The sequence below is a fragment of the Alosa sapidissima genome, chromosome 2, assembly GCF_018492685.1.
Source record: "Alosa sapidissima isolate fAloSap1 chromosome 2, fAloSap1.pri, whole genome shotgun sequence".
NCBI classification, from domain to species: domain Eukaryota; kingdom Metazoa; phylum Chordata; class Actinopteri; order Clupeiformes; family Clupeidae; genus Alosa; species Alosa sapidissima.
The window spans coordinates 3,486,503-3,512,723 of record NC_055958.1 but is presented as its reverse complement, the minus strand read 5'-3'; the positions used below and the strand labels follow the sequence as shown (position 1 = coordinate 3,512,723).

The window sequence follows — 26,221 nt, the reverse complement described above, 5'->3', positions numbered from 1 at the left end:
TTACATTTATTAATTTAGCAGACACTAATCCAAAGTGACTTACATATGTCAATTCTATTACAAGGGACTAGAGTACAACTACAGTACATTGTCATTAGCATGGGGTTAAGTGCCTTGCTCAAGAGCTCAAGTGTGGAAGCTGGAAATTGAACTCACAACTTTCCAGGCCACTGCATGCTAGCCTAGCTCCTTAGCCCCTACGCCACCACTGCCCCAATTAGATTATTCATGATCAAAATGTCAGTTTTCTTTATAATGTTCTATATGACTGTATTAGGCAACAGGACACGGCTGCTGGGAGGTCCTTTATGGAGGAGACGTCTCCTCCCAGGAGTGGATCCCCTACGGCCACAGAAAAAGACATTCTGGTATGGAAGTATATCTCAGAACTTGATACACAAACTTGTGTTGATATTCACAGCTATGATTCAGGCATAAAATACTTTCTTAACTAAGAATAGAATAACTAAGTCAAGTGAATTTCAAACAGATAATCTTACACCTCACATGATTCATTTTGTCCTGTAGAGATATTATTACTACATACGGAATGGAATTGACACCGAACACGTGGCAGCCATGGAGGATTCCTGGTTAGAGAATGTTCTGAGTTTGGTTCCTTTGCACCTAAAAAGGCTGACGACAACCATCGAGCAGCTATCAGATGAGATGAAGGAGGACTATCTGATGAGTGTGAAGAAAGCCATAGGTGAAACTCTTTCATTGCCATTTCTCATGGACATGATGTGAGGAATGTGGCATAATGACTTGTAATGCAATGATGCCATAAAATGGCTTCCTGTTGAACATGTGAAGGAGCTAGTTATGCCATGATTATTGAAGTTATGCAGTGGGGTAATATATTTAAGGCGAGGCAACACACGCATCAGTGGCTAGGAGCTAGTTATGCCATGATTATTGAAGTTATGCAGTGGCGAGGCAACACACATTAGTGGCTAGGAGCTATGCTTAATCACGCCCAAGGGAAGCAGCATCATCAGAGCAGTCCAAAGTACAGTCAGGATTAACACTCTTTTATATACAGCTCATTACATGCTATTAGCATAAGGTCACGTTGGTTCCATGGTAGACATGTGAGTTAAGACACAAATTACAAATGTAGGCATGTTCCCATTGATATTGGGCAACACTTTCTTTTCTGGAGAACTTTAAGGGCCTATGTCCACCAAATCATGAGTAGACAAATCATCATGATCATCCAATCAAAATAAATCAAACTGGTTATGTGGTTGCCCAGCAACATTGCTCAAAAAAGTTGTCCCATGCCTTTAGAGCCTTGTGAAACTGTTTCACACCTATAAGCTGTTTGAAAGCTTCTGCTATACTTTTGCAGAAACAACTAGGTCATGTTAAGGACAAACCACACAGTATCGTGTTGAGGGCAAACCACTCACTATTGCTTATTACTTATTCATGCATTCAGTTTTCAGTTTGCTGTTTATAAGCATTTTAGATCACTTTCAAGACCGAGATTATTACAATGAGCAGTTGACTAAATACATACTGAAATGCATGTAAGAGCTAAAAAAGAGAGACCAGTTAGAGGGACTAGTCTTGTTATTTCACAGAATGAAGGCCTGATTTCCCCCCCTGAAACTTATCAAACATATAAAATGTGTTGATGAAAGTATAGGCACAACAAAATAAAGGTATAAAAGGTATTTTTGTCTTTGCAGTGGATTTTGTCCTGAGAGACCCGAGAGAGAATGCGGATGAGAAAGTCAAAGATCTCCCTCCCCACAGAGAAGAGTAAGCAACACTCTCTGACTTTACATTAGTATTCTGATGCAATTCAGTGACTTGCACTGCCACTGTTTAATCTTACAGGGATGTCTTTGCCATAAAATAAAAATGTTTCACTAAATGTTTGTTCCCTATTTGGCATTTGTCAAATGAATGTGCATTTTTCATTTTGTTTCACAGGATAGAAGTGGTTCCAAAGCCATGGCATAAAACCTTTCTGCAGGTCAAGAAAAGAATGACAGAGCGTTTGCATGCCATCAACCCTACAATGTTATCTGTGTTAGACCTGTGGCATGTGTCCTTCAAGTGAGTCCCCCTCCAACCCCTTCATTAGTTCATATCGAGTGTGGCATCTGTCAGTGAATTCCAACAGTACTGTATAGAAAGGCACTCCAGTTAAGTATTTAGCCAGAAGAAACTGTTGGACTGTTGTTGTCGCCCATGTTGTTGTACTTTGTGGTGAGTTGCTGTTGTTGTTATTGTTGTTGTTGTTGTTTAGGCAGCTGCGCTTGGTTGACGTGGAAGAGTTCCATAACAGGAAGGAGTCTATGGAGCTCCATGTTTTTCAGCAACTAGTCAGCAAGCACATTGAGAGTGCCAAGGATATCCTCCTCAAAAAGTATGTATTTATAGCGGTCACCTCTCTTGCCTTCTCTTATATACCCTCTCTCTTGATCACAGAGGATGATACTCTGTAGTTTTTGATATAACCGTAAATGAAATATTTCTTTAAATATTAATGTGAACCACTACATTGTAAGGCAGATGATAGATGCTGGGTGCAGTGTAGTAGGGTACAGCATTCATACAGTATGTGTAGGATTTACGCTTTGTGCACAGCTCTGTTGCATGGCTGTTTCAGGACCATTGTGCCAATGAACTTTGCACTTCACCAGTATTCAAAAGCACTGTCTTGTAAATTCCTTGTAAACCTACCTATAATGAATACATGTTTATTGTTTGCTTTTTCCCCACCAGGTGGTTTCCAGAGATCCAGCATATTTACTACCAGGGTAACAAGCGCAAGCTGGTTCCTAGCAACAGCAACCCTGCCAAGCTACAATCCTTCTTCAATTGTGTGGCCACGCTAATGACCTCCCATCTCCAGAGCCTGGCGCTCGAGTCCATGCAGGACTACACACACCTCATCGCCCAGCACCCTGTCAGTGCCACCTTACTTATTATGTTATTATCATTAATTATGTGTAATTTACTCTAGTCATGGCCAATTAACACTGCCCAGCTTATCTTATACAATGATTCATGAAACTTCCCAAAGAATTTTAACTATTACATACCTACATTACCCAATTGTTGAATAAGAAACATGAATAGATACTGTATTTTACAGCTGTATGTAAGAGATAATGTATAGTCCAGTTCACCAAGCATTCTTGAAAATATAAATCTGGACAGGACTAATAGTACCCCAACTTGAAGCATTTAGTTGTTTGTTGTGACTGTATTTAGTGGTCACAGAACTTTGCAAGGTTGCAAAGAACATTTCAGATACCTTTCTGATCATCTTTTGTTTTCGTCTCCAGTCTTCCATACGGGCCTATGAGCACCCAGGCTTCATCCTCCAGCTCATACTGGACAGGAATAAGATCATCTTTGAACCAGACTTTGTGGACTTTGAGCTGATCCTACTGAATACCTTTGATATGATGCTGAAATCTGTCACCCTAGTGCCGCGCGTGGAGACTAAACTCTACTCAGAATGGGTAATGTCCTCTCTCTCTCTCTCTCTCTCTCTCTCTCTCTATCCCCCTCTTTACCCCCCCCCCCCCCCCGCTCCCCTCTGCCTCTGTTTCTGTTTTTGTGCATTTCCTGGTAAACATATTGCATCTGACATTAGCAGGGTAATCTGCCAGTGTTGGTGTTTGTTTACAGCTAGCCCACCTGTCAGCTACATGCTGTAAGGTATTTGGAAGAGTTTTAACAGAGGCTCCTGCAAGTGATATTTGATTAAAGTTAAAAGTTGACTGGTATTTAGCACAGACTTTTTATCCAAAGTGACACAGACTCGCCGCTGTGGGTTCCTGGGTCGACCGAGATCAGGTGGAGATGTTACCGCATCGCTGACCTATCAAGCAATATCTTTTCCATGGTTGAGCCAAGGAGTATTAAATTTGCAATTATGTGATGATGTGGAGAATATTGAACAAGAAATAAATTCTGCTTAAACACACACACACACACACACACACACAATCACACACACACTCACCTTTTCTCTCTCCTTCCTCTCCCTCTGTCTCCTGTCCAGCTGGGGACTCAGGTGGGGGGCAACCTGAAGCCGGTCATCCTGCCGGAGATCGTGGCGGCGCAGCGGGAGCTGGTGCAGCGTGTGGTGCGCGAGGAGACCGCCGGCCCGCTGGAGCATCTGCGCCTCTACGACAAGTATGCGCCGCTGGTGTCCAAGCAGGCCGAGGAGGACGTGGAGCAGTTCCTGCGCGACAAGCACTCCTTCCAGGAGATGATGATGGAGGTCATGCGCTACCAGCAGATCGCCGACGACATCAAGTACAACTCCATCAAGGTGCGCTTTGCACATATGCCCCCCCCCACAGTCTGGCTGCACAACAGGCCCATCTGTGTGTTTGCCCTGTGGTTAAAAATGCTTTTGTCATTCAATTTATGCATTTGCTTTTGTCATTCAGTCTAATTTGCAGTTACTTTCAGTTCTGTTTCGTTTCATCCAGTCCAGTCCAGTCCAGTCCAGTCCAGTCCAGTCCAGTCCAGTCCAGTCTAGTCCAGTCCAGTCCAGTCCAGTCCAGTCCAGTCTAGTCTAGTCCAGTCTAGTCTAGTCCAGTCCAGTCCAGTTCTGTTCAGTTCAGTCTCTTATCATATTCACATTGCTTTTCACCTGCTCTTCAGGTGGTGCGTCTGGGTATGTTCGAGGTGCACTGCACCGAGCTGATCCACGCTCTGGTGAAGCAGGCTCAGACTCTGTGTCAGAAGCTCACCAACCGCATGCTGGAGGAACACCAGGAACTCAACACCAAGTGAGCGAGCCACTGCAACTCCTGCACAGCTCCTGCACAGCTCCTGACTCTCACAGCCTCCTGTCAGGGACTTTGCTCTGCTAAACAGAGGCAGCCAGCAGCCATAACTGTATACTCTTATCTAGCATTGCTCAGATCTGTTCCAATTATCTGTTTGCGAAGACCCACTGATCTGCTGTGTGTGTGTGTGTGTGTGTGTGTGTGTGTGTGTGTGTGTGTGTGTGTGTGTGTGTGTGTGTGTGTGGCCGCAGGCTGTGTGCTGAATTTGAGAAGATCGCAGAGAAGGCCCTGAGCACGCCCCCGAGCACACAGGAGCTGATGGAGTTGAAGGCGAGTGTTGTGATTGAGACAGGATGCCGCCAGCAGCACAGGATTGGCAGGCTGCGTGTAAATGATCTAGACTGATGTGAACACCGTCTGAAGGTGTCTGAATAACGTTGAACTGAATGTGTGATTGTGAAATTAGGGCCCTTGCGGCCCATACCCACACACAGGATGAGCGGCTAGGACTCACAGAGGTGAAGTGGTGATGGGGTGATGACGCAGCAAGCAAACATGGATTTTGGTATAGAGTGCAGTTTTTTCAGTGCAGGAAAAAGGAGTGCTCTGACAAATAGCAAACACAGCAAAGCAAATGATTTGACAAAAAAGAAACAAAACAAAATCAACCAACAGGTTTCTAAATTCACTAGCGAAAATCATTAAATACTCCATACTCAACCACACAGCAAGTTGCCTCTCTCAGACTCAAGACCTCTCTCAGACGTTAACCCCACACAGTTGAATATCCCGTAGCACACAAAACATAAACACATACACAGCACTACAATGAAACACCTGAACACCTGAATCATGAGGGAATGTGAGTGTGGTTGCAAATTCTGGGTATTGCACAAGGCAGTATTTTAACATGCTTAAAACATAAGACAGTAAGGTGAAAAGGAGGTCTCCTTTATCACAGTGATGCTGTGGCTGTTCCTTGATGTTTTTGTTTTGTGAACAGTCATAAAAATGTCATGTGGCATTAGAAAAAAAAAAACCTTATCAGCCTGTCATGCATGTATTTTTAGGCATATGTCAAGACCGTGGAATCTAAAGACATTCCTGTGCTGGAGAGCAAACTACTAGAATCCAAAACCCGGCTGTGCTTCCTGGTGGACTATGTGACGTTTTCACCACTGGACATACGCCTCAACAGACAGCCCTTTCAGTGGCAGTCACGCATGCCGTCCATTTTCGAGGAGCACCAGAAGATCGTCATTGAGAAGACTGAGCAGTACCAGAAGGGTCTCAAGGTTAGACGACAACCACACTGTGTCCACATAGAACTTTACCCTACGTGCACAGCTCAATCTTTCCTTGGGACCAAATTGATGGAATGTAATAGTTAGAATTACTTGCTTACTTACTTTTAATACTTACATACAAGATGTTGATCACTTGTTAAACGCCATACCTGCTTAAAATTTTTGTCATTGTCATGTAAATGGGATCTCTACATTTTATAGCTGCGATGCTCAAGGTTGGTGGAAGAGCTGGAGAACTATTCCAAACAAGTGGAAGAGTTTTTCACGTTTGGGGATCTTTCGGAGCTCAACAAGTACCTGAAGAAGGCTCAGTCTCTGAATGCCAAACTAGAAGCAGCCTCTGAAAAGGTATTGCATTTGTCGGTGAACAATTTTCATTGTCATACAGTTCTGAGAAGTTATAGTCATAGTTTATAGTTTCATGATGTAAGTGCCTCTTCTAACTGCAGAGGGCAGCAAAGTCAGTGGAATGCTGTCATTTTGGTTTTAGTGTATTACATGTAATGTTTCTTATGATCACAATATTTATCCACCGCATTATTTCACATTGAGCACTTGAGCACTTCTGTACCTGTATACAACTTCTGTATGTAAAATGTATGTAAATGTATTTCTGTAGCTGTATACTGAGCCAATGGGTGCTTTAGCACAGCTTGTCTTCCTCCTATCAGTTGACACCCCAAAACATCTTCATTTCTCCCAACCCCAACACAGATCGAAGGCTTCAACATGGAGGAGGAGGCCTTCGGCTGGCCCATCTCGCAGTACCCCAATCGCAAGAATGTGCACGAGGCCCTGCTGCCCTACCTGCGCCTGTACGAGACGGCCATGGAGTTCCAGACGAACCACAAGGGCTGGGTGCAAGGCCCGCTGGGCGCCGTCAACCCGGACAAGGTGGAGGGCGACGTGGGCAACTACTGGCGCGCCCTCTACAAGCTGGAGAAGGGCTTCCAGGACTCGCCCAAGGCCCTGCGCATCGCCCGCCACGTCAGGCAGGAGGTGGAGGCCTTCCGCGAGAACTTGCCCCTGGTGCAGGTGCTGTGCAACCCGGGCCTGCGCGACCGCCACTGGGAGAGCATGGCGGAGGTGGTGGGCTTCCCGCTCAAGCCACAGGACGAGGGGACGGCCTGCGTGGCCCACTTCCTGCCGCTGGGCCTCGAGGCGCACCTGGCCAGCTTCGAGCTGGTCAGCGAGGCGGCCAGCAAGGAGTACTCGCTGGAGAAGGCCATGAAGCGCATGGCGGCCGAGTGGGGAGACATCCAGTTCGCGTTGCTGCCCTACCGCGAGACGGGCACTTCCATCCTGTCGTCAGTGGAGGAGATTCAGATGCTGCTGGATGACCACATCGTCAAGACGCAGACCATGCGGGGCTCGCCCTTCATCAAGCCCTTTGAGAACGAAATACGGTGAGGGACAGTCTCCTCTGTGCTTCCCTTCTCTTCTCTGAGTCTTAGGCTTTGAATAAAAACTAAAATCTGTATCAAATACTGGTAATGTGGATATAATGTGACAACATGATCTTACCTACATAAGTGTGTGTGTGTGTGTGTGTGTGTGTGTGTGTGTGTGTGTGTGTGTGTGTGTGTGTGCGTTCATGCTCAAGTGAGTGGGAGGGGAAGCTGCTTCTGCTGCAAGAGATCCTGGACGAGTGGCTGAAGGTGCAGTCCACCTGGCTCTACCTGGAGCCCATCTTCAGCTCGCCGGACATCATGGCCCAGATGCCCGAGGAGGGCCGCCGCTTCACCGCCGTCGATAAGACCTGGCGTGAGACCATGAAGCAGGTCTCCCTGGTGAGTGCCCTCCCTCCTCCCCTCCCCAAGCACACACATCCTATCCTATGCCCACGGCGCTGCATCAACCCTCATCAGCGGTCACATTAAACCACTGCAAAACTAACACACTTAGAGCACCTCATGTACCAGACGCAATTAAGATGACACCGTAAGAGACACTTGGCCGGCTCATTACCAGCAATTTACATAATAAAGGCGTATAGCTTATGACACCAGATGTCTTGGGGAACCACCTGGATCCACCGTTTCAGAGTGCATGCACTAATTGCCACTGTTGGGGCAGTATTTTGGCTGAGCACTGGCATTATCCTCATCTGTCATAAATGTAATTGCTGTCTTAATGAATCTGCAACTGTCAAAACAGACGGCCTTTTTTAGGAGGCATTAGGATTTAATGTCCTATTACTGTCAACAGCCGTGTTCAGATTTCTAATAGCCGAGCCAAGCGGAGACATTATTGGCATATTAAGAGGTGAGGATCAGTGCTGGCCACTCAATCAAAAAGCGCTGAGACTTGAGGGGATTGAACGACGAAAGAGTCCTTCTGTTTAAGGGCCGATGTCTGTGGCCCGGGACTCGGGCAAATGAGTAGCTGTGAGACAACGGAGAATAATATGGCCCATGTCTATGTGAACTACAACCAGTGTGGAATAAAAGCACAGCCTCACACACATGCACACACACACACACACACACACACACACACCCACCCACACTCACGCACACACACACACACACACACAGTCACACTCACTCACACACACACACACACACACACACACACACACACACACACACACACACACACACACACACACACACACACACACACACAGAGCTCATAATGCAAAGAGAGAGACAGTAAGAGAGAGAGATGGTTCTTGCAAAGAGTGCCTTTAGCTGCCCTGAAGTAAGGTCTGTCGATCCATCCTCTATTAAAAGAATACTAAAAAACCCAAAACTCTACAAAGTCAACAATCCATGTCATCAAAGAGGGCGTATAGATTTTGATTGCTGAGAGCTGGCTCTGTGGAGACAGAGAGACAAAGGGTTTGCAGGGGTATACAAAGCACACAATAGAAGTGGGCATCTTCACTTCAGCGACAGAAAACGTACACAAGTGCAGTCATATCTTCTCTTTTGGGACAAATTGATAGAGCCCTCATCTCGCCTGACAAAGGATGACACCCGCCGTTAAATCATATTACTGTAAAACGTCCATGCTCTTCACTGACGAAGGTGTAGTGTTAGCAACATATCTATGAAGGCTTTTCTGGAAGTCCAGTTCTATTCACCTGGCCCACATTAAAATGTGTAGACTATAGCACAGAGAGAGAGGGGGGCAGTTGGAGGCAAAGTTAAACCAAGTTGTGTGAGGGATTGTGTGAGTAGCCACTGAAGAGAATGCTGTGTATGAGCGAATGAAGAGTGGTTCAGACATCACTTGTTGTGTTACACACACTGGCCCTGAGTATTGCAGTAGTCGGTTTCAGACCTGTGTGGTAGTTACACCGGCAGTCACTGTGTGGAGCTCTCTATCTACCGCTAAACCACTCACAGAGGCTGCAGGTGAACAGCCGTCATGATTGGCCTCCAATCCATAATATTCCCCTGTCCCCCGAAAAGCCAGCCAATAAAGTCTTTTTAAAGTCATTATTTCTTGAAAACAAAGACCACGAGGTAAGAGGATATCTGAATTTGTAACCATTTAATTGCTTGTCATTGTCTTGATTTTATTATTAATAACAAAACGAGTTGACAGATATAACGATCGCTTTCGTTTTTTTGTTTTTTTTCGCTCTTGGATTCGTTCTTGATGCTTTTGGCAGCCAGAGCTCCGACTGAGTGCAGAGCAGTGATTATTGAGCTGTCAGCAAGTTGTGAGGAGCTGTGGAGACTGTGTAGGTCCAGGGCACTCTTCCCTTATCTCTCTCGCTCTCTCTCTCTCTCTCTCTCTCTCCCTCTCTCTCTCACTCTCTCTCTCTCTCTCTCTCTCTCTCTCTCTCTCTCACACACACAGACACACTACTCTTACAGGGTCACAGGCCTCTCCACATAGCCCCAGAGACATTACCTACATGACATAAACAGGCGAGAGTTCTCACAGAATGATGAAGGAGGACAATTGGTACAGAAGCGGGGAGATGGTGACGAGCTGGTCACAGCTGAGATGAGACTTCTGTCAACGGAATTGATATGTTTTTCTGCGCCATATATCTTTGATATACAGTACATCAATATTTTATTTGTCTCGCTACAGGTAATAGTGTACAGAACCACACTGCTACTGAGTTTTCCAGGGCTTCCCAAAGTATCAAAGTATCTCAAAGCCCACTATGTACTAACCTGATCAGTTTCTTGACTTACTAGGTGCTATTTGGTTTAGGAGTTGTTGAAAAAGGCTTGTCGTGCTATAGCAGTCATGTGAAGCATTTTGAAGGATTGATAAGCTGCCATTTTCTACTGCTGAGAGAACAGTGTTGAGTGCTCCTTAGTAATTGAATCATACAATCTCAGTATCCTTTTAATGTCAGACTGGAAAGGGGAAAAAAGAACAGAACATATCCTATCCTGGATTGCAAGCCCCTCTCTCTCTCTATCCCTCTCTCTCTATTCTTTCCTGAATGATCCGGATGAAATAATTTCCTCATTTATTAGCATCAATTCATGAATCAGCAGCTGGTATTCCAGTGCAATAATGCCTTTGTGAGCTGGGGGCCTGCTGCCACCACCAGCAGAAGCAGCACCACCAGCACCAGCAGCAGCAGCAGCACCAGCAGCACCAGCACCAGCACCACCAGCACCAGCAGCAGCACCAGCACCACCACCACCAGCACCAGCAGCAGCACCAGCACCACCAGCACCAGCAGCAGCACCAGCACCACCAGCAGCAGCACCAGCACCAGCACCAGCACCAGCACCAGCAGCACCAGCACCAGCACCAGCACCAGCAGCACCACCGCTGCTACTCGCTCGTGAGAGGGATTAAATGGCAGACGAGCAGTGTCTCTCGTCGCTCACTTTCATTAGAGCCAGCCAATGGCTCCTTTTCATGCTTTAAAAAAGATGATTTGAAGAGGGCTTGGTGTGTGTGTGCTCCGCTGATTATCATCCCTTCATTACCCCACTTTGTGATGTACCACCGAGTGTGGTTTTGTTTCTTCTCCCCCTCCTCTTCTTCTCTCTCTTCTCTATCGTTCTTTTTTTTTTTTGACCATGATAGTTAAAGCTCAATCTCGAGCCTGTTCGTCAGCTCCACTCACCACAGGTAATAGAAAATCAATAGCAATCAGAGGAGGGGGAAGAAGCAATTATTATCTCCTTATAGACTCGGTGGGCAGCATCTGCGTCCGGGGGGCTTGCTGTTTGAAGGGGGGGGGTGGGGGGTGGGGGGGGGGGGGTGAGTGGAGGGGTCTTTTTAAATGGTGTTATGGTCTCAGATGGAGGATAGAGTTCTTTGAAACAACCTTTGAAGTAATCAAAGTTCATGGTCAAGGTTCTTCTGAAAAATGTTCCTGTTTGTAGTGGGTAGACACTTCAGCATCATCTGTGCCAGTACACTCTTAGCAACCGAATAGTGCAGGATTTTTCATTTTTTTTGTCAAGTCCTTTTGTATGAAAGTCTTTCTTTGTGCAACTTTTCAAGTAAAAAAAAAATAATGATATATCAGAGTTAGTTTTGTAGTAAAAGCATTTTCTATGGGGAAGCATTGGCATACTTTAGAACCGTTCTGTCAGAAATGGGGTCGTTCTGTGATAAAGGGTCTACTGTATGTAGAACCAACACTGTATGTAGAACCAGCACCAATTTTGTGCATTGTTTGTTTTTCATATGACAGGACAAGCATGTGCTGGCTGTGGTCGCTATTGATAAGATGGTGGACAAATTAAAGAAATCCAATGAGTTCCTTGAGCTGATCTTGAAAGGTCTCAACGAGTACTTGGAGAAAAAACGCCTTTACTTCCCAAGATTCTTCTTCCTCTCTAACGACGAGCTCCTGGAGATCCTGTCTGAAACCAAGGACCCTACCAGGTACAAATGCATACACCAAGGACCCTACCAGGTACAAATGCATACACCAAGGACCCTACCAGGTACACATACATACACCAAGGACCCTACTAGGTACAAATGCATACACCAAGTGCATACACCAAGGACCCTACCAGGTACAAATGCATACACCAAGTGCATACACCAAGGACCCTACCAGGTACAAGTGCATACACCAAGGACCCTACCAGGTACACATACATACACCAAGGACCCTACCAGTTACAAATGCATAACAAAATATAGTCATATTCTACAGTGAAGATGAACTCAAGGATTTAAGGCATCTGCATTACATACAGCTGAAATCTAGGTTCCATGAAACTGGTAGCATTTATGGAATTAATTTGGATCGTATCTCTAGATGTAATCTAATGTGAGATGTTCACGTTGTAGATACTAAGTGGTCTCACATATCGCATATAAATGGACAGAAATACATATGTTGTGAAAAGCAAAAGGGGGTGTAAAGTGTGTCCAAAGAGTGATAGTTTTTGTCAGTGCTCTGTGTCTGTTTTCCCCCCCTGGGTGTTCGCATTATATTCCTTTTGTATATAGACATACAATGGATCACAAGCTGTGTGCTCCTCGTCTTGGTAACACCCCAGTACTGTTGCAGCAGGTTGCTTCTTCACGCACAAATTTAAGATTTTTGAATCAAACACCCAAGGGGCTTTTGCAACAGGTTGTTTCAGAGAGATCTCAAATGTGTTCAGATCAGTGTGGAGTGAATTCATTTAGCCGCTGCCTTCTCCTTTGCCTGACATTGCCATTGCGCATTCATGTATTCAAATATCATTTAAAGCCTTTTCTGTCTGCTGTATTCAAGGTGACTAACTTAGTGCACACAGTCCAATACTGGCCTAATCTCCATTCAACATCCTCTATACATGTGGTGAAGTCTCTAAAAACAGAGAGAGGGATAGAGAGAGAGAGAAAGTGAGAGCAGAAAAAAATAGAAAAGAAAATATATATGAAAAGCAAGTTGGCTGTGTCTTACTTTGAAAATCTCATTTTGAGACCTGAAAAATCCTGTACTTACTGTGGGAATTTAATTATAGCGTTTTTTAATATTTTTTCCTCCTTACGACATTGTGGCCTACTTCCACCGTGGAGGCTCCACTACGCAGGGCAAGGGCTGATGAGCAAGCCTTGTCTTATTCCACCCAAGGGATTTGTTTAATAATGAATGTCTTTGCAGACAAAGGGACTTCAGCTTCCACTCAGCGCCCTTCTTCTCTCTCTTTCTCTCTTTCTCTCTCTCTTGTTCTCTCTCTTCCACTCTCTACTTTTTCTCTCTTATATTCTCTCTCGCTTTCACTCCCATGAGGCTACCGATTTCTCTGAGAGGGCTGAATTCCCGAAGTTTTAAAGTGGTGTTTGGCACAACGCGCTGTTGTAGCCAAGGGTCAGTGGTCCCCATTATACCATGGGACTAGGCTGGGCTAAACAGGAATAAAGGGAATAGGAATGTGTTGTGCACACATGTGCCCTACTTAAAGAGAGCCACGGCATCTTTTTACTGGTGGCAAGCAAAGAAGTTTGCCTTATTTTCCACAAAGCAACCAGGCCACTGTAAAGACATAGCCCATGGCCCATCTAATTTCCATTGCATGCTCCTCAAGTAATTGTAGCATTTTAACCCTTACAGGGACCAGGGCATAGACTGGCACACGCACCATTATCCATAAATTCAGGGCATAGACTGGCACACGCACCATTATCCATAAATTCAGGGCATAGATTGGCACACACACCATTATCCATACATTAACCCTTACTGGGACCAGGGCATAGACTGGCACACACACCTTTAATGATATACCTGTGTGACCCCCTGCTGGCAGAGTGCAGCCCCACCTGAAGAAGTGCTTCGAGGGCATCGCCAGTGTGGTCTTCACCGACGTGCTGGACATCACACACATGAAGAGCAGTGAGGGCGAGGTGGTGGAGCTGCTGGAGACCATCTCCACGTCCAAGGCCCGCGGCCAGGTGGAGAAGTGGCTGCTGGAGCTGGAGACCGGCATGCTGGCCTCTCTGCGCAAGGTGCTGCACACACACAACACACATACACACACAACACACATACACACACAACACACACACACACACACACACACACACACACACAACACACACACAACACACACACACATACACACATACACACACACACACACACACACACACACACACACACACACACACACACTCACACTCATACACACACACACACACACACACACACACACACACTGTATACACACTGTACATGCATACACATGCAAAAACATTTCTATTTGCCTTCAAATCCTTGTTCTATTATTTGCATTCAAAGATGTATAACACATATTGTGACCCCTAGGTGATTGGTGAGGCTATAGAAGCTTATCCCAAGGATTCCCGCATCAAGTGGGTGCGAGAATGGCCTGGCCAGACAGTTCTGTGTGTTTCCCAAGTGTACTGGACCAAAGACATCCACGAAGCAATCGTAAAAGGGCCTCAGGTAGGTGTTGATACTAGCATGTGTGTTTGTATGTGTGTGTGTGTGTGTGTGTGTGTTTTCAGCCTATTGCAGCTAATGCCTTTGCATACCCATTCCACACAAGCATCTCAAATTTACAGACATGTTAACTGTATTTTTCACTCTGTGTTCATCTCCAAAAATCTAGGCTTTTGTGCTGTATTAGCTGAATCTCTCTCTAAACGCTGAACAGTTTAGTGCTGTCATTTCAGTATCCTAAAGCACAGTACATGTCCCAGTCACACTTATAGCTCAGAGATATATGAAATTGAGTGTAATTTAATTTGACTTTTCATAATCAGCTGGCTTGCATCCTGCCTTGTATTAATTACCGGCTTGTTTGAATGGTCACACTTCTAACCCTGTGCCACCAACCTCGCGCCGTCAGCAGTAGCAGATGCTGCTGGTAAATAAAGAGGCTCTCAGTGTTAGTGACGAGCTGTTTAAATACAGACCCGCTGACCGCTCTGCTCTGCTCCAGTACCTGGAGGAGTACCTGCAGCAGAACAACCGGCAGATCGACGACATCGTCACCCTGGTACGGGGGAAGCTGTCCAAGCAGAACCGCATCACGCTGGGCGCCCTGGTGGTGCAGGACGTCCACGCCCGAGACGTCCTGGCCTCCTTGGTCGCCAAGAACGTTACTGAGGAGACCGACTTTGAGTGGCTCAGCCAGCTGCGCTACTATTGGATCGTGAGTCACCGAGGGGGTCATGATTTAGGTGGCATGCTGGGAATGAGTTGAATGAAAGGAGAGCTGATAGCTGTGTGTGGAAGCATATAGATGACTGTTAATGTTCCAGAGTAATATTTCACTGGTAATACTTTCAAGAAATATTATGTGGCTGGTTGTGTGTTGATTCTAAATAAGGTTGTAATGCCCATATCTTAGGAAGAACAGCTTCAAACCAAAATGATTAATGCTGGTTTGGCCTACGGCTATGAGTACCTCGGAAATACCCCTCGTCTGGTCATTACCCCTCTGACCGACCGCTGCTACAGGTGAAAAATTAATCCGTTTTTTTTTGGTTTAACACTATAACTGCCGTGAGGGTCAGTGTGTGATCAAAGTGACTTTTACAGTAGTTCTAGCAGTTATGAAATGATGGTGCATCTAGTGTTAAAAGCATGTCATTTCCAAGTAGTATGCCATCGTGGCGAAGACTCATGACAGAAACCAGACAGAAACAAGCAAAACAGAAAATGACCACACTGTTTATGGTAGAGAAATGTGTTTGTTTTGTCTGCTATTGAGTGTACTGTCCTGTTTGGACCTCTGCTGCCAGGACTCTATTTGGGGCCCTGCATCTGCACCTGGGGGGCGCTCCTGAGGGTCCAGCCGGTACTGGGAAGACTGAGACCACCAAGGACTTGGCCAAAGCCGTCGCCAAACAGTGCGTTGTCTTCAACTGCTCCGATGGCTTAGATTACATTGCTCTTGGCAAGTTCTTCAAGGTAGGCTTCTCTTGGGTCCTGATGAGGCTGAAAAAGGAAATGTCTCAGCAAATGTTTCTATATTCAACTAAACTGTCACTTTTTTTTAATGTAACTGATCTGCGCAGCCAGGGGCACATGTATGTGGTTTAGTGACCTGGGTAAATTAACTCGAGAGTAAGTGATTAACCTCCTACAATAAGAGCCCTATGGCATTGTTTTGTTAGGAGAATGAAGCCATACAGTTCTTCTATTAGGAGGTTTACCCCTTACTGTGAGTTAACGTAAGGTTTGTCACTAAACCGCGTACCCCCCAGGTCAAATACAGAAGTGGGTGACTGTAGTCTTGAGAGTAGGGTATCATGTTGTACTAGCAAGGCGAATACAGTGGGAGTGCAGTGGTTCTAAGAAACGATAACTACTAGTTACCTTGGTGATAGAATGTTACCCGTGTTCAGTTTTGAAACTGGCTCCTTTCTAGTGCAATAAGATGCTCTCCATTCTTTTTAGCCGGAAAGATTGGCTAGAGAAAAAGGCTAATGAAACCTGGAGGCAAAGTGCCTGGTGGCTGTCATTCAAATTAGTGGCCAGTCATTAGAGATGTAAATTGCACTCAAGGGCCCATCCTTTTACTCATACACCAGATAATCCTGATTTCAGAATGCATTTATGAATTTATTACCATCAACAAATATGATTATATATTGCTAAAGCACTGCTCCCCTAGAGCAATTTAAATGCAATAAACACATTTTTCAATTATGACTTGTTTCCTTGCCGTTGGTTTTGAAGTATTGTGCTTAAGGCTCCTTGTTTAAAAGTTGTTATGAGTTGCATGACAGTTTCCGTGAGGCTTGGCATTTCCATTAAGAGCATATGATTCCATTGTAGCCATGCTTTGATTTGTCTGGCAGGGCCTGCTCTCCTGTGGTGCCTGGGCCTGCTTTGACGAGTTCAACCGCATCGACCTGGAGGTGCTGTCCGTGGTGGCCCAGCAGATCCTGACCATTCAGAGAGGTGAGGGTTACTCAGCAGGCCACCTCAGTTGACCTCCCGGACCGCTTGTCTTAAATGGATATTGCTGTAAATAAACACGCACACAAACAAATAAACAAACAAAGAAAGCAGTGTGCTGGATGGAGAGACGGATATACTGTGCAAAGGGGTAAAGGGATCTAAAGGGCATTTAGCCTGAAATAAAATAAATAACTGTGATTTAGAGAGAGAGGAAAAAAGAACTCCAGACAGGCTTTTATAGCTCACTACTGAAGGGCATGAGACAACTAGGTAAGCAATGCTGCACATGTGGGAGACATTGATTTTTCCATCCGCATGCGGCTTCTGTTTCTCACCTTCTGAATGTAATAATGGACTTGCTTTGTGTGCCACCTGAAAAGGCTCTCTGCAGGTATAGAATGGAAGAAGAGGGGAAAGTAAAGGAGACTCACCCCTCTAGTTTCAACCAATCTACCAATCTATCTCTAAAGGATGCAGTCATTTACCCTTCTCAAAGATAGGAAGGTTTATTTGTGCTAATAGCACTTGCTGCTATAAGAGGTCAGCTGGGTGACCAGGCCTCTCACTCTCTCTCTCTCTCTCTCTCTCTCTCTCTCTCTCTCTCTCTCTCTCTCTCTCCTGACCTGCAGGCATTTGTGCCAATGCTGAGATACTGCTGTTCGAAGGCACGGAACTGAGGCTCAACCCCACCTGCGCTGTCTTCATCACCATGAACCCTGGCTATGCTGGACGCTCTGAGCTGCCTGATAACCTGAAGGTCCTGACCACAAAGACCTTGCCATATACTCTTACCTGATCATTTTCCATCCAGTCATCATCATTTGCATCATAAAGATGGTGGAGTTATTTATTTGTCATGGAGTGAAACATTACCTCTACCTTATTTTGGGCAATATGTGTTGTATAGTAGAAACGTGAAATAAGAATTAGAAATCATTCCATAGTCCAGTGAGATAAAGCAAATAATTTGTTGTGGTCATTACTTTTTTATTCTGTTTTGCTCCTTTCCCCCCTGTTTTCCCGTTAGGCCCTGTTCCGTACGGTGGCCATGATGGTGCCGGACTATGCTCTCATCGCCGAGATCGTGCTGTACTCGTGCGGCTTTGTGCGGGCGCGGCCACTCTCGGTGAAGATTGTGGCCACGTACCGCCTGTGCTCCGAGCAGCTCTCCTCCCAGCACCACTATGACTATGGCATGAGGGCCGTCAAGTCTGTGCTCACTGCAGCGGGCAACCTGAAGGTGCACCAGTCTCATGTTTTATTACCTTTCATCTCCTGTACTACTTTGATGTCTTTCATTTTGGTAATGTGTTTGTTTGTTTGTTTGTTTGTATATTATATATGATATTGTATGCATTCTATGTCTTTACTGAAAAGACTGTTTAAGACACATAAAAGAAATGGACAGTCCTTGAAAATGCCATGAAAGGATTGATATCTGTGGCCCTTGGTGTCAATATTCAACACATTTCAGCGCAGAGACAGTGCCCAGTTAGTCAAAAACCAACTAGAAGGGCCATGATCCTAACCGATCAACAGCGTTACCTAGTGCAATATCAAGCATTGCAGACGCGCATTGGCAATGCCAGAGTCTTCATCATCAGTATTATCAATCAGTATAGCATCCAAAATGAGTTTGAAGCCGTTATTTTAAGATAAAAGAACTGCATTGTGTTGCTTTAAAGGTTAGGGAGTAGGATGGAGCCAAGAAATATTCTGAACTGTGCTCTTGAGTGATTGACAAGGCTGAACATATTTCACTGTTTTACTTTTGTTTTTAGAAAGGCAGAATGCAGAATATTTTTTTTATATTGGACACAAGTCAGCAAACTTATAACCAATAAATCTGTATGCTGCACAGACCATAGAGCTGTTTTTTTCTGTCTTTGTTTTTGAAATACCCCTTTGTCTCTGATGTGCAGAAGCACAAAGGATTATTCAGTGTCCCCTGCCTTTTCGCCAACGCATTACTTCTGAGATGGAATGCTGGAAAAAACTTGTACACAAAAAGATTGAAAGATTAGACTGAATAGACAACAGCAAGATTGATATTACAGTAGATACCCCATGAGCCAACCCCCCGAATATTCCCTATATTCTGATTTCCTCCGCATCTACCACAGCGGCGCTCCAAGCCAAGGGAGCTCTGGTGGGACTCCTGAAGCCATATGTCTGTGCTGCGTCCCTCTGGACGGCTTACCTCTCCTCTCCTCGCTTCTCTCCAAATTACTTTTTGGTGGAGGAGACGTATGCGCATCCCAGCGCGAACGACGCAAGGCCATAAGCTCCATCGACGGAGTTTGTGTCAGCAGAAAGATAGTAAAAAAAGAAAGAAAGAAAGAAAGAGTGAAACAGTCGTTGATTGACAGCTTGGCTTGCCTCAGAAGCCCTAAACTAATATCTTCAGCAAGACTCTCATTAAGTGCAGGTTCCCCACCTCTGTGCTTTGTGTACCACAGCTGAAGTATCCTGAAGAAGACGAAGACATCCTGTTGCTGAGGTCCATTATTGATGTTAATCTGCCCAAGTTCTTGGCTCACGACCTGCCCCTGTTTGAGGTATGAGCGAATCCACTGGAGATTTGAACAGGGTGTGGAGGTGACGGATGGTAGTTTTGTTTTTACCCGAGAGAGGTAACTGGCACATTCTTGTGACTGTCATGGATGGAACACCTATGATTGATAGATGCAATATTTTTTGAAACAACTGGGTGTTTGCACAGCCTCACCCTCACCCTCTATAGTAGCTGCTCTCCTGATCATATGCTATAGTACCCTCACCCTCTATAGTAGCTGCTCTCCTGATCATATGCTATAGTACCCTCACCCTCTATAGTAGCTGCTCTCCTGATCATATGCTATAGTACTCTCTCTTCAGTTCAGCTTCAGTATGCAATTTGAAAAACAGAAAAAGAAGCTGTGTGTGATAAAGCACAGTGTTCAAAATACTCTGTTTGTCTGTATTCACATACACTCTACACATGTTACTGTCTTAAAGCTTGAAACTGAGGTTGAAATACCTATATTTGAATATACCTATCACACATTTGCATACTATTCATTATGTATTTAGAATGATTGTTGTCGCTTAAAAGGCACAGCAAACAAAAGCTACATACCGCACCTTTACCTGCAGTTTTCAATGTAATAACCTCTGTACCTTTGTTACCTTTGCTCTCTGTCTCTCTCCTGGGACTGATCTTTATATCTTGTCCAGGGCATCACCTCAGACCTGTTCCCTGGGGTGAAGCTGCCCAAGCCCGACTACCGGGACCTGCTGGAGGCCATTCGGGAGAACTGCAAGAAGATGAACCTGCAGATGACCGACTTCTTCACTGAGAAGATCCTGCAGATCTTCGAGATGATGATCGTGCGCCACGGCTTCATGCTGGTGGGCGAGCCCTTTGGCGGCAAGACGTGCGCCTACCGCGTGCTGGCCGCCGCGCTACACGACATCTGTGAGAAGGTGAGTCACCAGCTGTTGCTCCCAAGCTGCCCTTTCTGCCTAAAGCTCGCTAATCTCTGACCACCTCTTTGTCTCCATGGCTGCCTCAGGGGCGTTTGCATTCAATCACCAAAGTTTGTCTTTGTCAGCAAACTCATTATGTCTGTTGTAAGGTGTGTCTTTTGTCAGTCAGCCCTCTGCATGTTTAAAGAGAAAACGGGGCCTTTATAGCCTGTCTGAATGCATCAGGTCCTCAAGAGAAGAGGCCTCAGTCAACCTAAGACTCAGATGAGCAGATGCAGTCTGCGGCGTGCTGTCAGTTCTCCTTCTAAATACAAAAGCAACACAGTGGGGCTCTGCTAGCGACCCAGATGCATGTCATTGTGCCTCAGCATCCGCTGAAAGGACAACTCCGAAAACCCTTCCAGACAGTCTCCTTTTCGAAAAGTTACTCATTCGATGGCGCAACCAGATGGCGCAGGCCAGACGAGGCCAGACAAGGCCAGGCAACGGCGGAGTCTTTAGCACATAGCGTCTGAAACCTTAGCACACAGCGCCGTGGTTGCAGAGAGAGCCAGCCGGAAGCCACTTTGTCGAGAGTGCTACCCACTACTGAAGATAGACTGGACTCCGCCGGTGAGTTCTCAAGGCTCGGGGGATGAAGAAGTAGACGGACACCTGAGCGTGCCATTCATCGTTCGCCTCTCGTGGTGGTCCTCTGCTGGAGTTAGTGGTGCGTGGAGGCAGGCCGAGTTCCACAGGCCCCGCCAATCCTCCCCGGGAAATGGACAGCTCTAACGGCCAGAGGCTCGGAAGTGTGTTTTTTGTTTGTTTTTGCCACTTCATCATTATCCCTGTTGTCTCTGGAGTGACTTTGTTGGAAACGAGCAGATCAGATCTGTCTCTGGTGCTCACATAAACACATAGTGCTGTTTAGTCTCTCTCTCTTTCTCTCTCTCTCTCTTATTTTTTATTATAACTAAATCATTTTCAAATTCACTACTGGTTGACTTGTAATTGATTTTAGCATACCAGCATACTGTATGAAGGTCTAGTATATTTTATCCATAAGTCCATGTTGCACTGTGAGCTTCACCATTCTGACATGCCTTACTTACCTGCATTAACTTTTATTATGTCCACAGTAGATGCACTATGTATGTTTCAAAAGCTCTGTGTGTGTGCTGTTCCATGCAGGGCCTGATGGAAGAAAATAGAGTGCAGATCACCGTCATCAACCCCAAGTCCATTACCATGGGTCAGCTCTATGGTCAGTTTGATCCAATCTCACATGAGTGGTCAGATGGCATTCTGGCTGTGAGCTACAGAGCCTTTGCAGTATCACAGGTGAGATGTAACAACCCCTCGCCCCGTCTCTGAACCGGTGCTGAGCAACAGCGGACAAACTTTTCACCGCTTGTCTCTCAAGAACTGCAAAAAGAAACTACATCTCCCACCTACTTTGCATTTCAAAATAGAGTAGTTTCATTTTCACACTTTTTACATTCTCACTTCCGATCCCCCCTCATTTTTTGGTACCCACAACATAGCTCTCTCTTCTTTTTCTTCTATTCCCTTCCTCTGTCTGGCCCTCTCTCTTCATGTGTGTCCTGATCCCTTATTTTACAGAGCGCTCGACTCATCCACATTAGGAGGAAAATAGCTTTTTTATATCAGGAACCCCCTACTGTGATTCTCATGCATATAACTTAGCAGAAGTGTAAAACTTCCCCTTTCCGCCTGCGCCGTCAAAAAAATCATCCAGTGTAATGTAGTCGGCAGTATTCTTACCGCTGGCGTGCCACACAAGGGACCGGCGGCATCCTAACGCCTCCTGCCTTGCCACTCCGTCGGGCTTGCTGCAGCTCCGTCTCCATGGCGACAGGCACTCTGTGTCATCTTCTGAAGGCTTCGAAGGCTCTGAAGGCTCGGCTGTGTTCTCAGAGATCTGTCACCGAGACGTTTTTTTCCCCTCCCCCTTCCTCTCTCTCTCTCTCTCTCTCTCACTCTCTTTCTCTCTCTCTTTTCCTCTCTCTCTCTATCACTCTCTCTTCTTTTCTCTCTCTCTCTCTCTCGTCCCCTGGGGGGTGTCAGGAGAGGGGGGCTTTGTGACACGTGCGTGTGCGCTGTCGTTGTCGCCGGGGCCTCACAGGGAACCGCCGTGTGAAACGGCTCACTTCACACTCGCCAAGACTGAGCCGAGGAGGCACACAGCTGCAGCCTCTAATCGCTATAATTAGAAGTGAGGGAAAACATTCATAAGTTCTTTCATAAGGACTTAGAAGATGTTTCATGATATTTTTTACCCTTCCACCCCCCCACCCCTTCCCCCTTCCAGGTGCCAGAACTGAAATGAACCAAATCAAACAACACCAGAATCTTGGCATGTTTACTGTTCCGACTTATATCATAATAAAGGACAAGCCATTGCCAGAATAGAAAGGACATATTTCGTTTTAGCTAAATTTAAAGCCATCAAAAATACCTCACTTGCAAAGTTATCTATATTAATATACATTATATAAGTGTATTTGATATGTGATTTACACAGAGGCGGACAGAGTACACAGCTTCATTACTTGAGTAAAAGTACAGATACCCTTTGCTAAATTTTACTCAATTACAAGTAAAAGTACAACAGTCAGATGTCTACTTCAGTAAAAGTACTGAAGTACTTGTTTTTAAAAGTACTTGAGTATCAAGAGTACAAGAGTAGCCTACATTTATATATTTCTAAATATTGCATTACTACTGCCACAGTGCTTACATTTATGTACAGAAACATCCTACATGGAGTTATGAAAAATGTTAATGTTAATACCTTGGAGAATGTAAAAGGAATTGGAAGTAAAATCAAGTAATTTTCATACTTTTATGTTGCCAGGGATGGGCAGTATTTCTAATACATGTATTTAAAATATTATTTTGTAATTGAAACACTTGAAGCGAAAACTATCATTAACTTGTTCAGAAAATTGAAATAGTCTGGCGAGGTGGGGCCACAGGTTGGCACATTCCTGGGATGGACCTGCTGCGTCTTCATCGTCTCTTATCTAAATCTGACCATGGAGTTGACTTTGGCGGAAAACTGAAGGTGATTGCTGATAGGCTGTCCCAATCAGTGGCGCCTGCACAATCCAATCACGTTTGAGAGGGAAACAACAAATTTAGGGTTTCCGAGATTTTTCCGAGATCTTTTTTTTAGAAGTAGTAACGGGTACTCACGGTTATGGATAGAAATGTAGTGGAGTAAAGAGTACAATATTTGCCTCTCAAATGTACTTGAGTAAAGTCATGAGTACTCCCCAAAAATGATACTCGAGTAAAGTACAGATCCCTCAAAATTGTACTCAAGTACTGTACTCGAGTAAATGTACTCTGTTACTGTCCGGCTCTGGATTTACACAACTCTACACAGAGGTCTCCTAATTTCCATGAACTTCAGTCCAGAGGTGTAAAATTAACAATAGACCATTTTGCTTGAATTAGTAATTATTGAAAGTGTTTAGTCGAGACACGCATGTAATGTTTTTCCTGTGTCCACAGAGCCCCGACAGGAAGTGGCTGATCTTCGACGGGCCAGTGGACGCCGTTTGGATCGAGAACATGAACACGGTTCTGGATGACAACAAGAAGCTGTGCCTGATGAGCGGTGAGATCATCCAGATGTCCCCGCAGATGAGCCTCATCTTCGAGCCCATGGACCTGGAGGTGGCCTCCCCCGCCACGGTAAGATAGCCTCTCAGGACAGCTCCGCTGACATTTACATCGCAATTTACGCCTCGTTTATCAACTGTATGTATTTCGAAATGTAGTAAGAAATTTCAGTTGAAGTTCAGTTGAAGTTAGTTTTTTAGTTGAATTTACAGAAAATATGCAGTATCATGATATGAGATGTTGGCCATATTGCACAGCTCTAAAACATGAGAAGAAAGGAGATGGAATGTTTTTCTTTTGTTTGTGTGTTTTGTCAGCGTTTGTGTTGATGCATGCAAATCTGAGGAGCAGCCATGTATGTCTGAGAGATAGAGAGGAGAGATAGAGATAGAGAGAGAGATAGAGAGGAGAGAGAGAGAGATACTTTAGAGAGAGAAAGAGAGGGAGAGAAGAGAGAGAGAGATTTGAGATTTTTTCCTCCCTTCAGGTTTCTTTGAAGCTGTACCAGATGCTGTGTTCTGCTGTCTCCCCCGTCAGTGGACGGTTTGTCTGATTATTGGGGCTGTCAGAGATGCCTACAGAGTTTTTGTGCGAAACTTCTCTGTTCTACTTCAAATAAGTCCTTTATGTACACCCCGTATAGAAACGATTTGGCATTCATCGTGGAAATGTTTCCTTTTCACGTGGGCTCGCATCAGGCCTAATAGGTACATTTGCTGCATCTTTTGATGTCAAGGAGAAAGAAAGGAAAAAGGGGAAAAAAGAAAAGAAATAGGTCATCCCTGTGAAGAAAATAGTGTTATCGCAGTTGCAGGTTTGTGTGGGAGCATCCTGTGGAAAAACCTGTCAGAATTGCTCTCAGAGGGAGCCCACTGATGCCTGTTCTCCCCCCAAAAGAGGCACTATAGCTCCATGGCAGCCCTCCCCCTTGCTCTGGTGTTGATGAGCACAGGCTCGCCCACGCCTCTCGCTCACGTCAGGCACAACCCACTCACACACACACACACACACGCTAATGATGCAAGACTGTGGACGTGCACTTGACACGTTCCTGGGTTCTCCTGGTGAATGCCCGACCACCTGTTTACACCATTGAACAGTGTGACCCCCCCCCCCCCCACAATGAGTCCCTTTAGTGTCCAAACGTATTAGTGGAGGCAGGTCCGGGGAGAGGGGAGAGGGGAGAGGGAGGTGAGCTGTGTTGGGTGATGGTTGTAATGTGTGCGGTGGATGGGCTGGGGGTGTGAGATTGCATGCTGAAATGACTGCCAGACAGGCAGAGTCGTTCCCAGCTGCCCCTCTGTCTCTCAGACAGCTGCTACAGGTAGAGTCCTCTAACACACCTGTCCTATCTTCTCCCTTTCCCTCCATTTGTCTCTAACACACCTGTCCTATCTTCTCCCTTTCCCTCCATTTGTCTTCCTCTCCCTCCCTCCATCTCCAGCATGTCTTCTGAATTCCATTTCTGGTGAGACCACCATTACCTTCTCATTCTTGTTCTACTCTCGCTCTCTCTCCGTCCCTCTTTCTCTCTCTCTCTCTCTCTCTCTCTCTCTGTCGCCTGGATTGGGACCTCCATCCGTTAGCAGCCTGCTGGCTGCGTCTGACCCTGTGTGGCCCCCACACCTGTGCTGTGCTGTGGGGCGGCACACATTCCTCCACCTCTGAGCCTCCTCAGGTGCTCCGGCAAAGGCCACTCTATTTCCGTCCTTAGCACCACACACGTCTACCATTTGTCTTCCCATTTAGGCTCCCGCGGCCTCCCATTGCCAGCACGTATGCGTGTGTGTGTGTGTGTGTGTGTGTGTGTGTGTGTGTGGTTATAAATGAGCTCAACATGCAGGAGATTAATGTTGTGCGGTTGGCATTAAAAGTCTGGGTATGTGCATGCAGGTATGTAGGCTCCGCTTTCTTGGTGTTTGTCTGTGTTCTGTGGGCCTTTTCAGAAGATTCCAAGGCTTATGTGTTTGTGTGGTTTTCATGTAGTCTGTAAAATATGTGCTGCACAGAGGTAGTTTCCTGACCATTTGTTTTTAGGTTTGTGTGAAGCATTGCTTTGCTCTTGCATTAGCATGTGTATCCCATAACTTATCAATTTTTGTGTGTCATGTTTGTGGTTTGTGTGTGTGTGTGTGTGTGTGTGTGTGTGTGTGTGTGTGTCCATGAGCGCCTGTGGACGGCAGGTGTCCCGCTGTGGTATGATCTACATGGAGCCCCAC

The 26,221-nt window shown here is 45.6% G+C and overlaps 1 protein-coding gene across 2 annotated transcripts in view; it reads left to right on the top strand.

Moving 5' to 3' along the window:
• The window catches only part of dnah7 (dynein, axonemal, heavy chain 7), an 89,183-nt gene that overhangs the window by 6,125 nt on the left and 56,837 nt on the right, over nt 1–26,221 (top strand). For both annotated transcript variants that reach the window (XM_042073020.1, XM_042073031.1), the window contains 28 exons: nt 278–368; nt 529–709; nt 1,698–1,770; nt 1,945–2,070; nt 2,264–2,383; nt 2,743–2,926; nt 3,309–3,488; nt 4,034–4,306; nt 4,645–4,772; nt 5,024–5,102; nt 5,843–6,067; nt 6,281–6,427; nt 6,794–7,485; nt 7,683–7,869; nt 11,712–11,905; nt 13,774–13,972; nt 14,292–14,432; nt 14,932–15,144; nt 15,343–15,452; nt 15,737–15,905; nt 16,799–16,901; nt 17,531–17,658; nt 17,929–18,141; nt 19,361–19,459; nt 20,118–20,366; nt 21,543–21,692; nt 23,892–24,074; nt 26,186–26,221. The exon at nt 26,186–26,221 is cut by the window's right edge and continues 141 nt beyond it. In XM_042073020.1, coding sequence (XP_041928954.1) covers nt 278–368; nt 529–709; nt 1,698–1,770; nt 1,945–2,070; nt 2,264–2,383; nt 2,743–2,926; nt 3,309–3,488; nt 4,034–4,306; nt 4,645–4,772; nt 5,024–5,102; nt 5,843–6,067; nt 6,281–6,427; nt 6,794–7,485; nt 7,683–7,869; nt 11,712–11,905; nt 13,774–13,972; nt 14,292–14,432; nt 14,932–15,144; nt 15,343–15,452; nt 15,737–15,905; nt 16,799–16,901; nt 17,531–17,658; nt 17,929–18,141; nt 19,361–19,459; nt 20,118–20,366; nt 21,543–21,692; nt 23,892–24,074; nt 26,186–26,221 — 4,873 coding nt within the window. The remainder of the gene's footprint in view (nt 1–277; nt 369–528; nt 710–1,697; nt 1,771–1,944; nt 2,071–2,263; nt 2,384–2,742; nt 2,927–3,308; nt 3,489–4,033; nt 4,307–4,644; nt 4,773–5,023; nt 5,103–5,842; nt 6,068–6,280; nt 6,428–6,793; nt 7,486–7,682; nt 7,870–11,711; nt 11,906–13,773; nt 13,973–14,291; nt 14,433–14,931; nt 15,145–15,342; nt 15,453–15,736; nt 15,906–16,798; nt 16,902–17,530; nt 17,659–17,928; nt 18,142–19,360; nt 19,460–20,117; nt 20,367–21,542; nt 21,693–23,891; nt 24,075–26,185) is intronic.